At 42.2% G+C, this 13,423-nt stretch overlaps 1 protein-coding gene across 4 annotated transcripts in view; it reads left to right on the forward strand.

The window, feature by feature from the left end:
• The window catches only part of fryb (furry homolog b (Drosophila)), a 69,512-nt gene that overhangs the window by 39,092 nt on the left and 16,997 nt on the right, over positions 1-13,423 (forward strand). For 3 of the 4 annotated variants that reach the window (XM_036143000.1, XM_036142999.1, XM_036143001.1), the window contains exons 27-45: positions 702-874; positions 981-1,141; positions 1,237-1,347; positions 1,437-1,591; positions 2,014-2,113; positions 2,192-2,363; positions 3,351-3,601; positions 3,695-3,841; positions 4,695-4,863; positions 4,975-5,065; positions 5,200-5,273; positions 7,441-7,591; positions 8,453-8,556; positions 9,523-9,614; positions 9,696-9,789; positions 9,890-10,109; positions 10,251-10,372; positions 11,737-11,924; positions 12,019-12,113. In XM_036143000.1, coding sequence (XP_035998893.1) covers positions 702-874; positions 981-1,141; positions 1,237-1,347; positions 1,437-1,591; positions 2,014-2,113; positions 2,192-2,363; positions 3,351-3,601; positions 3,695-3,841; positions 4,695-4,863; positions 4,975-5,065; positions 5,200-5,273; positions 7,441-7,591; positions 8,453-8,556; positions 9,523-9,614; positions 9,696-9,789; positions 9,890-10,109; positions 10,251-10,372; positions 11,737-11,924; positions 12,019-12,113 — 2,670 coding nt within the window. Of the gene's footprint in view, positions 1-701; positions 875-980; positions 1,142-1,236; positions 1,348-1,436; positions 1,592-2,013; positions 2,114-2,191; positions 2,364-3,350; positions 3,602-3,694; positions 3,842-4,694; positions 4,864-4,974; positions 5,066-5,199; positions 5,274-7,440; positions 7,592-8,452; positions 8,557-9,522; positions 9,615-9,695; positions 9,790-9,889; positions 10,110-10,220; positions 10,373-11,736; positions 11,925-12,018; positions 12,114-13,423 lie in introns of all 4 variants that reach the window. The other variant, XM_036142997.1, reaches the window with a different exon arrangement.

Genomic DNA, 13,423 nt, shown 5'->3' on the forward strand with positions numbered 1-13,423 from the left:
CCTCTGAGTGCTGAGTAGGGGCTGGACGATATAGAAAAAAAACATATCGATAAAAATAGAAATCATGTTGATCGATATTGATAGTTATCAACTAATTCAAAACATGTATTTTTTATATTTTTAAATACAGAACACACAAACACTGAATTCAAACGTAACCCTTGATTCAACCTACTTTTTACCAAAACTGCAAGTTTTAAAAAAATGAAAAAGATCGTGTGATCTCTGAACTCTTTGAAGGGGGCGGAGCTTTGGTGACGGAGTGTTCCTGGGTCTACATTTGTGATTGGTTGGGAGGATGTAATGACTGTAGTATTAACCTACATGATAGGCTAGAATGGAAAAGGAAGGAAAACTGTTATTCTACTGAACTTTTTATTGACCCTTTTTTTCTATCGATGGATATTTATCGTTATTGAATTGTCGTCCAGCCCTAGTACTGAGTTAACACGTTTTAGATTTAAAACTTTGTATAATTTTTCTTCCTCTTTAAGCTATTTTTTTATGTCTCCATGACATAAAGCCTCAAGAAAATACATTTAAGGGTCGATAAAATGTTCACGTAGTTCAAACGCTTCTGTAAGTGCCTCATTTATCATCACTTACTCTTTTTAGTTAGGCTTTTCCAATAGCCTTCAGACACACCCTTCTCTTTTTGGTCTCCATTTGCAACGTCTGCTTTCTGTTTCTTTTTCCTAAAGCACTAATGGGGCTCTGGAGCGGGATTCCTTGGCCCTGGGAGCGCTGTTCCTCGAGTATGTGGACCTCACCCGGATGCTTCTGGAAGCTGAGAACGAGAAAGAGCTGGACGTCCTTAAAGACATCAGAGCTCATTTCAGCGGGATGGTGGCTAATCTCATCCAGTGTATTCCAGGTAAACCATTGTTTTGCCTCTTAATGGTTTCAGCATGTAGGTTTAAATAGTCTTACAGCGGCGTATGGTCTGCCTCCGCGCCGCTAACTCTCTCTCATCTGCACAGTCCACCACAGGCGCTTCCTCTTCCCTCAGCAGTCGCTGCGACATCACCTCTTCATCCTCTTCAGCCAGTGGGCCGGGCCCTTCAGCGTCATGTTTACTCCCCTTGACCGTTACAGCGACCGCAATCACCAGATCACTCGCTATCAGTACTGTGCCCTCAAGGTAAACTACGCCTACGTCTTAGCTTTTTTTTTTTTTTCCCCCTTTCTCTGTCTAGTTTCAGAAACCTTAGCAGCAACTTGGCTTTTATCTTCCAGGCCATGTCGGCGGTTTTGTGCTGCGGTCCCGTTTTTGACAACGTGGGTCTGTCCACTGACGGATATCTCTACAAATGGCTCGACAACATCCTGGCCTGTCACGACCTACGGGTTGGCACCTCCGTCGGCTTTGCTAGAAAGTCTCTGACGCTGTCTTCTAAAAAGGCGTTTTAAATAAACTCAACCACGTTTGCCTTCAGGTGCACCGTCTGGGATGCGAAGTGGTCATCCTGCTTCTAGAGCTGAACCCAGACCAGATAAATCTGTTCAACTGGGCCGTGGATCGCTGCTTCACAGGATCTCACCAGCTGGCATCCGGCTGCTTTAAGGCCATCGCCACGGTGTGCGGCAACAGGTTGGTGACCGTTCAGCGGCTCTGACCTGCGATGCTCTCGTCATCCCTGTCAGGAAGATTAAACATCAATCAAAACGCTCAAGACGTTATTACAACTGAGCTAAATGCCTCAAGACCTCTTTCCTTTATTCTGTCAAAGTTTTTCTGTTTATTTTTGCACATGTATGACCGTAGCCATTCGGTGAACTGCAAAAACGGAACTGGAAATAAGTAAAATGTTCTTAAAATTTGCATATCTGTCCTTAATTTGAGCAGGTAAATAAGATGACAATTCATCTCCATCATCTTATTTCAAGTGCAGGATGTCTAATTATCTTATTTTAGGGGTCAAAATACTCATTCTATTGGCAGATAAGTTTATTTACTTTCTCAAATCAAGGATAGAATACCTGTCTGGTAACAGTTTCTTGTTATTTTTCCAGGAATTATCCTTTTGACCTGGTGACTTTGCTCAATCTCGTGCTGTTTAAGGCCTCAGACAGCAACAGGGAAATATATGAAATCTCCATGCAGCTCATGCAGGTAGGGTAAAAGGTGGGTTTTGTTAACATGCATAAGAACGTGAAACCACACGGTAAGGGTTAAACGGTACATGTGCAGGTGCTGGAGACCCGACTGTGTGCATACTCTAAGAGGATGGTGGAGCAGAAGCCCGGCAATATTCTGTATGGGACACACGGACCCCTCCCTCCGCTGTACAGCGTCAACCTGTCTCAGCTCTCCATCCAGCTGGCCAGCATGTACCCAGAGCTCACGCTGCCCCTCTTCTCAGGTAACTCTCCCACTTCCAGCATGTGTATACTGGTCACAAAGCGCGACAGATGAGAATGCAGACCAATAGAAAGAGGTTTTTCTGATCTCAAAACGCAGCCGACAAGTCAAAAGCTCAGAAAAAAAACCTGTTTATTCTGTAGAAAAAGCTACTGACCCGGGTGTAAACGGAAACTCCAGCCCTCTTCCCTTGATGCCCCGCTAGGCTATAATGTTTCAGCAGCAGCAGTGGATAACAAAGCAGCATAGCAAGGTGGTCCTGAAACGGATCAAGGCTTTCAGTCTGTGTGTTTGGATCTAGACTGACAGTATCTACAGGGGCGAGGTATTCTTAAGAACCTCATTGTTCGATTCGATTTCCATTCTTGAGGTCACGATTCGATAAAATTTTTATTCGATAGTGATTTATTTTGTAAGAAGTGTACAATTTTTTACGCGTACCTGTCATTTATTTATATTTTGTCCATGTGAACAGACTTAAACCTACATTGTTCACTCTAGGAGTACCCGCTGCAAAAAACTGATTGTTTTCTGCTACGCCGTCTATAATCTTATCACTCTCCAGCATTTTATCATATTCATCTTTAGTAGAAGCCAGAATAGTTTAAATGTGTTGCTGCACTTTCCTGTAGTCCTAAAATGTCCTAAAATAAGTATTTCACATTTTTGTGGTGAAGTCTTAATTACGGTTTCCATGAAAAGTTTGACATTTTATTTAGATCAATAAGTCTGTTGCTGGCATTCAACCGTTTCCTTCCCTGTAAAATAAAATCTCCTGAAAAGGGAAAGAAATAAATAATTTTTGTTACCATGCCTGCGTTCACCTCCATGAGAGGAAAGGGTGTTACTGACAAGGTTTGTTTTAGAAAAAAAACTCAGGAAATGTAAGTCTTAACACGTACAAGGGTCCAAAAAAAAAAACAATTCCTTTACTGAAACCTGCAGAAACTCTGATTATATTCTATTAAATGATGCTTTTATCATGCAGAGGTGAGCCAGCGTTTCCCCTCCACACATCCCAATGGCAGACAGATCATGCTGTCCTACCTGCTGCCCTGGCTTAGTAACATTGAGCTGGTGGACACGGGGCTCCTGCCCCCAGATTCAAGCCCCTGCACGCCTGAGGACGAGTCGCGCAGTCAGGCGCAGGGCATGAGCCCCAGTCTGAGGGGCAACGGTTGGGGGTCCTTGCAGGCAACCTCGCTGGTGCTCAACAACCTCATGTTCATGACCGCCAAGGTAGAAAGAAACATTATTATTTGAGCAAATGAGCAATTCACTCACGGAAATGTTCCGCATCACAAGTGGATTTTCTGTTTTTTCCATGATCAGTATGGAGACGAGGTTCCTGGACCTGAGATAGAGAATGCCTGGAATGCTCTGGTGTCCAACGAGAGGTGGAGCAACAACCTGCGAATCACTCTGCAGTTCCTTATCAGCCTGTGTGGCGTCAGCAGCGACACCACTTTGTTACCTTATGTAAGTGATTCCTTCAGAAACGTAATGAAAGCGTTCCTATGCAGCCTGGAAAGGTATCTGGAAGTACTGGATTTTACTTTAGTGTTCTGTTGGGTCTGAATAAAGAAGAAAATAAAGCACCAACTATCATCCCTTTGTTCCCAATCCCATTGTCTTCTTCCTGGTATCCATCCTTCATTTGTATGTTTCCATCTTTCCTTCCTCCCTCATGTTCTTCCTCCTGTCTTCCTTCCTTGATTGCTCCCATCTTTCCTTCTTTTCTATCAAGTGTCCTTCTCTGTGTCCTTTCTTTTGTCACCTCATTCTTGCCTTCCTCTGTCCTTCATCCTTCTTTTCTCCCTTTATTTTTCTATCCTTCCTCGGCCCCTCGTCCCTCTTGGTTTTTGGCCAATCTAGTGTCCTTCCTTCCTTCTATGCTACCTTCCTTCCTTCCTTTCTTGTCTTCCATGTCTTTCCTTCCTTTGTTCCTTGTTTCCTTTCTCTCCTTTCCTTTGTTCTGTCCATCTAGCTTTACTTGCTTATGTCCTCCCCCTTCCTTCGTTGTGTCCTTCCTTCCTTTTCTACCTTGCGTCCTCCATCTCTCCGCTCCTTGTGGCCTTTATCCCCTCAGTTCTTTTTCCTCATTGCATTCTCTTGTTGTTTTTTTTTATACAGCATAAATTTCAGTCCTTCCTTGTGCCTTTCTTTTCTGTCCTTCCTTGTACAAGTGTATTTTAGAATAAATAAACCTAAGGGACTGACCCATCTCGAAATTTGAGTCTCGGAAACTTTGGAATTTTTAAAATAAAAATGTATTTTTAAAAAAAAAAACGAATAAAGTTAAACATGCTTTCCAATTATTCTTGTGTCTCAGATTAAAAAGGTGGTGATCTACTTGTGTCGAAACAACACCATTCAGACTATGGAAGAGCTCCTGTTTGAGCTGCAGCAGACCGATCCCGTCAATCCAGTAGTTTTGCACTGTGACAATCCTCCCTTCTACCGCTTTGCTGCCAGCAGCAAGGCCTCGACATCACAGACAGGTGAACAGATGCATTTCCAGATGTGGTTATGGAACTGTGTTTTTTTTTTTTTTTTATGTGATAGGAGGCCTATAGTTCTGAACTTCTAAAAATATATTCCTTTATTGGCAGGCACCACTTCCAGCAGCAACACCGTGGTGGCCGGTCAGGAGAACCTGCCCGACGCAGATGACAATAAGATGGTCAGAGAGAACGGGGAGCGGTTAGTTACATTTATCTGTACCGGCAGACAGAGGGACGCTGATCTCCAAGTGACGGCTTCCCGCAAACAAAAAATATCTACAGACATTTTGCAATCTGGAAACTGATTCCCTTTTTTTAATGTCCCACATTCAGCAGGGCGAGGGCTCACAACAGGCTGGAGTCGCGTTACAGCAACAGCTCCGGAGGCTCCTACGAGGATGAAAAGAGTAAGTTATCTTATGAGAATGAGTGGAGAAAAGAAAAAAAAACAGACTCCAGGCTGTTTTCTCTGAGAACGCAGCGTGTCCAAAAAGGTTTTTTCCTTTAGTTCTAAATCTACACCCCTCTGTAGCCCTAAAGACATTTTTTACTATTTTGGTAAAAACCTCACAAAGGTGAGCCAAAAGTAGCTGCTGGGAATTTCCCTCACATTTTTCCAGAGTTCTTTATCTTTTGTTATATTATGAAATATTCTTTTGTGTCTGAAAGAAAACTCTGCAGGTTTTGTGTTTGTGTTGGACAGCCTTCATTTATTTGTAACCTGATAAATATAAAGGCATTTTGATACTAAATTGGGTTTGATACAGCTTTTCCATGTTTGGTACTTTAAAACATGTAGTCTAGTTTTGGATTTTAGTAGTTTCAGGGAACAAAATGCAGAATTTACTTTGTCTAATAGTTTTAATTATGCCACATCTATTTTTTATCAAATTAATCTTTTGCCAGTTGCTGTATATCAAAATCTTCTAAAAAGACTATTCCACATATAAACATCTTATTAAATTATTAGCATGGTTAAAAGCCGTCCCTGCGTGTATTCTTTGTAGATTTACCAGACCCTCGCCTTAGCTGTGAGATTTCCAAGAGTCCCAGAGAACCAGCAGGTTGAAAACAGACAGAACTGGACTCCTCACAAAGAGAAAAAAAGCAGCTTAACTGTGATAAATCAGCTTCCTGTTATCTGCTGAGCTCTCACGCCCTGTTTAAACGTAGCAGCCTGAATGAACGTCTGACTCGCTCTGTACAAGGAACAGTTTCCTTTCCAAAAGCTTCACCTTGTCCCACTTCACAAATATCTTTTTCTGCCCTCATTTTTTTTAATAACTCATCGATAAAAATGTCTTATACTGAGTTGGGAACAGCTTCCACTCTAAGAAGAGTTGTTGTTAGTGCCACCTATCAGCGCTTAGTATGGTGCATTCACTTAGATAAAAAGATAAAATTTTTAGTTCCTAAGCAGCTGATCACCAATCAGGGCCCGTCGTGTGACCTAAAATCATGTGATTCAGGGCACCTTCTGAATTCTTGGTGCATTTCTGCTTATTAGGCTCAGCATGGAGACTGCAAAAGTGTCAACAGCAGGGGCGGTTCTAGACAGGGGCCAACAGGGGCCAGTGCCCCTGTAGAACTGTTATGGCCCCTGTACTAAAGACATGATATTAAATTTCTTAGGATGATAAATGCTGGCAAAGACACCGTGACTGACTGGTCATTTGGATCAGTTGTATTTTTTACGTTTATGGTTTTACCCAATAATAAAATAACAAAATAATAAAGAAATAAATATAAAAAATAACAATAATTAAAAAATTTAGCTGTTTCACATTAAGCTCCCGCCGTATTGAGAAGAGATCAGGGGTCTGCAACCTGCAGTTCCAGAGCCACAATTGGCTCTTTGGCTTACTTAATATATTAAGCGATGAAATGTTGACCTGTTCCGACTTTTTTTTCCCAATCTTTTGTTCTGTGCCCCTGTGAAAAAACACTGGCCCGCCTGCTAAATTTGGTCTAGAACCACCACTGGTCATCAGACACCCCGGTCCAACAAGCCTCATATCACAGTGTCTTCCAAGCAATGTCACAAAATCACAAGACATTTGTTGGTGAAGATTCTCAGTCATCCAGGACATGATCAATCCAAAAAAAGTAAAAAATAAAACAACTAGACATCTATTCTGAAGCTGAAGACGTTTCGCTTCCCATCCAGGAAGCTTTCTCAATGATTAATAAATTGAGAAAGCTTCCTGGATGAGAAGTGAAACGTCTTCAGCTTCAGAATGGAAGTCCAGTTGTTTTATTTTTTAACCTTTTTTAGATGGAAAATCACAGGACTTAGAAAAGGTTTTTGGACCGATCCTGGCAGTTTCATAGAAACTGGTTCCAGATGCCATTTTAATAAAATATGGGGAAATTTGTAATCGATTAAATATTTTCTTTGGTTAGAAAAGAGCCAAAAAACTTGTCTACAAATAGAATACAACCTACAAAGAGCCCGAACCTGGGCAGTAACTGAGCTGCTTTCCTTTCTCCCTGAAAAACGAATGATTGTCACTTTTCCAAGTGCGGATAGGTGACGCTTCCTTTATTTCGTTTTTGATCTTTCGTTTCCCGCAGCTGACCCTCTGCCGCCATACGCTGGATGGCTACTCGGAGTCTTGGAGACCAACCGTCCTCAGCCGTTACCCATGCCTGTTAACGGAGGCTGCTGGGCCCCTCTGGTCGACTACCTTCCAGAGACCATCACTCCCAGAGGACCTCTGCATAGGTGTGCACACACTGTTCTGACCCTGTAACCTCACATTTACTGAGACACTGAACACAAACCTTATTTAGGGTCGCAGGAGTGACTACTAGAGCACTCAACAGCGTAGTTAGACTTTAAGTCAGGCTTCAGCCTGCTGCCTTTGTTTGGTGTGTTTAAAGGTAATATTTGGGGGGGGTTTGCCATGATCTGTTTCCTGCTTATTTTAACACCAGAAATTCAGCCAAACCCTTGTGATGCAACACAAAACAAGAGAGGAGAATGTTGAGCTTAGAGAAACACTTCTGTGTATCTCAGTTTTTTTTTAGTTTCCGCTTAAGTAGTTTTCTTGTGCAAAAAGAAACCGAACGAGTTCCGGCATGAAGAAAGCTCACAACCTGTTTTTGAGGATCAGACTTAATTGGTTTTCACTGAGTGACAAATACACCTGTCTAAAGTCACTTCCTTGTTTACACCGCTGACACACATCTTGTGTGTGGATGTGTGTGTCTTCAGTGTTTTTGCAGTTCTGCTTCATCAGTGAAAGGGATTTAAGAGGAAGACTGGAGAAAAAACTATTTTAAAAGTATTCATACCCCATCAGTGTATTTTATGAAGTAGAATAGTAGATCATTATAAAGTGGGAGGAAAACTAGACATGTGTTGGGGTTTTTTTTGTAAAGGAAAATCTGAGACTAAACAAACAGCCAGAGCTGCAGAGAAATTGTTTAGAACAAAGTCCAGGCCTGAATCCAACGTTTTTCACATCATGTGGGAAGTTCAAGGGGGTTTGGTTACTTATGTAAGGCGCTGTGTGCATGTAAAGGGCAGAAACTGTTCATTTATTTTCCTCTCGTGACTCTTGCCCTTTGCGTCGGTCTCTAGGTGCAATATTGCTGTCATCTTTATGACTGAAATGGTGGTGGACCACAGCGTGAGAGAGGACTGGGCTTTACACCTGCCCCTGTTGCTTCACGCCCTCTTCCTAGGTGGGTATTTATTTCAATTCAATTCAATTCAATTTTATTTATATAGCGCCAAATCATGAAACATGTCATCTCAAGGCACTTTACAAAATCAAGTTCAATCATATTATACAGATTGGGTCAGATTATACAGATTGGTCAAAAATGTCCTATATAAGGAACCCAGTTGATTGCATCAAAGTCCAGACAAGCAGCATTCACTCCTGGAAGAACCGTAGAGCCTACAGGGAGAGTCGTCTGCATTGTACATGGCTTTGCTGCAATCCCTCATACTGAGCAAGCATGAAGCGACAGTGGGAAGAAAAACCACCCATTAGCGGGAAGGAACACGCACAGCTTCTATCCGCTTTGACCCGCTTTACACAGAACTCAAAAGCCCCTATATTGCTCAGTTACAGAGACAGAGGTGGAATTACAGAAACACTGACCTTAAAAGATAAAAAAATATATATATGTATATATTTTTGAACACTGACGTCAGTGTTTCCAAACAAAAGCAGTGCCGGTGTGCTTCTTTTCATCCTCACAGAAATTATCATCCTGATAATACAGAAACTGTTCGACAGTCTCCATAGATATGAATGCGGACCCAGCCTACGGCAGATATGTGCTGTTAGACACATTCGACATATTAAAACTTGAGCATTATCTTCACATCTAAGACTGTACTTCTCACAAGCAGCGTACCCGCAGAACCGCTATCTTCTTAGCAACGCACAAACATTAGATAACAGCACCGTTGTCGGAGATGTGTGTTGCCATAGAAAAAACAAGAAAGCCCAAATAAACTGGTGCATCCATGTTTACGATTACCGAGAGCAAATGTGTTTATTTGACAAAAAAAAAAAAGCCAGATGAGCGGACATCAGTTACGAACCAGGAGAAAATCACCTGGACAGTGTTTTTTTCCCTGTATTTTGTAATTAATGGCTGATTCTGCCTCTCTGGATGTTTATTTAATGTTGCCAGGTCTGGACCACTACAGACCAGAGGTGTATGAACACAGCAAACGCCTCCTTCTTCACCTCCTCATCGCGCTCTCCTGCAACAACAACTTCCAGGTCGGGACGCGTGATTCCGTCAAAGATCCATCGCTCGCTGACAAGACATGCTGACAGCTTAGCTTGTTTCTGTGTTTGCAGGTGATAGCGTCGGTGCTGATGCTGACGAGGGAAATCACGGACAACAAGACCCTTACCATTAAGTCCAGCTACCACTCGGAGTACCAGCAGTCACGTCAGTAATAAATAATGGGTTCTCCTGTTCCGGTCACAGTTTTCGATGACTTGAATTGTTTTATCAGTGCCCCTTTTTAACCCTGGTCGTGTTTCTTTAGAAGCGCCTGACTTCCTGCGAGAGTGGCAGGCGTCTCCAGTGGTGGACTCCGGGCTCAGTTCCACCTCCAACTCATCCTCTGCCAGCCTGGGCGGAGGGAGCACCGGAGGCAGCGTCGGAAATTTGCCGCTCGTGACGCCCGACGACCTAGAGGATCTGGAAGATGCGCCCAACGAGACGGACGAGAAGACAAACAAGCTCATCGAGTTCCTCTCCACCAGGTAATGCCACAGAGACACGTGTTCTGGGGTGTTTTAGAGTACAGGGGAGCTGTTTGCACATTTAAGTGCTGGTGTAACTTGTGTGTGGTGCTACTGGTGGTGGGTATACAGTGCCTGGAGTACTGTGTTGTTCTTGCTCAGAGCTTTTGGGCCCTTGTGGGCGCACGAGGACATCACCCCGAAGAACCCCAACTCCAAGAGCACAGAGCAGCTTTCCAACTTCCTGCGACACGTCGTCTCTGTCTTCAAGGAGTCCAAGTCTGGTGAGAAGCCACCTTTGTCTGTATAAAAACTATTGTTGCACCGATCCGATACCAGTATCGGATGGGGCCCCGATCCAGCACTAAAATGGTGGTATCGTATTGGCGAGTACCAACAAATAGGCACCGATACCATTTTGATGTTTGTATGTCACTTGAACGCAGCCTTCTCTCTCCTGATTAGTATTATACATGTTCTATAAGTTCATGAAAGTTGCACTATTTTGCATTTGAGAGCCAAAACCCAGGGTTTAAAAGAGATGACTCAATTATTAATGTAATTTTACTGTCTTACTGTGCACTACTATTATACATGTTATAATTTCACGAATGTTGCACTATTTTGGCCTTAGTATTAGAATTCAGAAGGTGCCCTGAATCACATGATTTTAGGTCACACGGCGGGCCCTGATTGGTGATCAGCTGCTTGGGAACTAAAAATTTTATCTTTTTATCTAAGTGAATGCACCATACTAAGCCAAAAGTTTGTTCAACTATTGTCACCCATTCCAGGTAGGCAATAACAAGTTCTACTACCCTAAGTAGTATGCAGTTCTTCATATATACAAAAACCGTTAAAGTGAGCCTCAATAATGTGAAAAGCATTTGTTTCTTTCTTTCTTGTCCCAACTAAATGTTTCAGTGCACCCATCAAATATGAAAAATCAAAGATAAGCGGATTAAATAGAAAGATCAGTTCTGAGATGATGATTTTGGTTTATCAAGAGAAAACAGTTATGCGGCCCACCTGGTTCTGTGTGAAAAGTATTTGCCGCTAAACCTTATAACTGGTTATGCAAACAATGGCGACAACAACTGCCATCAAGCCCCGGTGATGACTGGCATTGAGTCTTTGACATTACGGTACTGTCGAGGACTTTTGGCTCATTCTTCTGTCCATAACTGTCTTAAACCAGCCCCACCAGAAGGGTTTCAAGCCTGAACAGCCTGTTTGTGGTCATGCCACTGCTGCTCGATCACATTGAAATCCAGACTTTGACTAGGCCGCTCCTAAATCTTAATTTAGCTTTTTAAAGCTACCAGTGCTGGACCTACTCCTGTGCTTCAATGCTTAGGACAATAAACTGCAGGTTGGGGGCGCTATTTTCCCATACTGAATTAATTTGTAATTGAAAAACTGCCTTTAGTATTTACTCAGGTTATCTTTGTCTGAAATAAAAACAAATTGACAATCTGAAACGTTTCAGTGTGCGTAAAAAAAGTAAGAACAGAAGAAACAAGAAGTGGGCAAATACTTTTTCAGCACAATGCATAACTGATTCAAAACCTACATTCATTAGTGTTTCTGTGTGTTGTTTTTTTTTTTGTTTTTTTTGTGTATCTTGTGTTTTCATCTTCCTGTTCAGATTTCCACCTGGAGCAGCAGCTGAGCGACGTGGCGTTACAGACCGCTCTATGCAGCTCCTCGCGTCACTACGCCGGGCGCTCCTTCCAGATCTTCAGGGCCCTAAAACAGCCGATCAACAACCACGCCGTGTCTGACCTGGTCTCGCGCCTCGTCGAGGTGGTGGGCGAGCACGGGGACGAGGTGCAGGTGAGGGACGGAGTTGAAGGACTATAAATGCTTTGAGACATAGAGCAGGTTTGAGGCGTGCCTGAGTTGTGAATTTGACGCGCGTGTGTTTCAGGGCTATGTGATGGAGGTCCTGCTGACTCTGGAGGCTGTGGTGGTGAACCTAGCAGAATGCCTGAAGAATAGTGACCTCATGGCAGCTCTCACAAGGTAGCATTTGCCGTATTTAACAATATTCTAGCACATTAAACGGGAAGCAGAATTGTCCTACATAAATATAAGAGGTGTAAAAGTACGCTAAAGTCGTGGTTCAGGAAACACCTCAGTTTTAAAGTCACAGAATGGGATGTTTGTATGTTTGCTGTATGATTCGACCAATAGAAACAAACCCTTTTTTTTTTTTTTACCTTATTCAGCAGTGAATAATAATTATTATTATGTTTATTTATTTGATTTTTATTATGATTTAGAACCTCAACGAGGAAAGAAAGTAAAGAACTTTATTATTATTATGTATTATTTTCCATTTAACTAAGGATAATCAGGGATAACCAGTCCTTGGATAAACTGCACAACACTAAAAACACCGCAAAATGGTCAGAGTTGTTATTTAGAAATGTTTAAATCGCTTTGAAGTTCTTTCAATAACTAGACAATCCAGTGTACCAGTTGTCCCTGAATGCACCTGACAAGCTGAGATGTCTCAGGGGAAAACCTGCCGACACGGATTTGGACCTTAACTCATTTTTGTCTTGTACCGGTGGTATTTACAGTCGGTTTGAAGTTGTTTCTGGTGGTTAATTAATTTAAGTGTTATTGACTAACTTTGGCCCTTTGTTTTCCATGGTCCCTGTACTTCAAACAGCAGATTTTGTCATTGCTGGGAGTTCACACTGTTTTGTCATGGTGTCGCGTTTTAAAGTCAAACCACCGTAGCTCTGTGCACTTGGTTCTGCACATAAACGTTCTGCATTTGCTTTAAAGCTAAAATGTATTCAAACCAAACTAAAAGGGCTGTACCTAATATTTCCATCTCCATCTCCTGGAGAACTGTTTAATCCAACATCTGAAAATGGGGAAAAAAGCCACAGAAATTCACCTGAACTGACAGGTGAAGCACGGAGCCTTCACAGAAACCTTGGAGGTTAAGTTAAGGGTTGTTGTTTTCAAGATGTACTTTTAATCTGACAAATGAGCCCAATCGAGACTGCATGTTCTAATTTATTGAATAATAAGGTGGATATTTATCAGAAATCCTAATTTGTCATTTTTGTTCAGTAGGTTATGTAACATTTACGGCTCTAAACGTTTTATTTAGCTAGACTGAGGGCAAAATCGGAACTTTGGCTTGTAAAGGTTGCAGACCTCTGGTTTAGATTACAGCGTAGTCACGTGTTGACACAGATGTTTCCACCAAACTCTTCTGGCAAAGCAGAATGGCAACTGGTTACACAAGTGAATTTCTCCAATGTGAGATCAATAAAGCCTATCTTATTTTATTTTTGGTTGTCAAATTAAAG

Source organism: Fundulus heteroclitus, chromosome 11 (genome assembly GCF_011125445.2).
Source record: "Fundulus heteroclitus isolate FHET01 chromosome 11, MU-UCD_Fhet_4.1, whole genome shotgun sequence".
In the NCBI taxonomy this organism is placed as follows: domain Eukaryota; kingdom Metazoa; phylum Chordata; class Actinopteri; order Cyprinodontiformes; family Fundulidae; genus Fundulus; species Fundulus heteroclitus.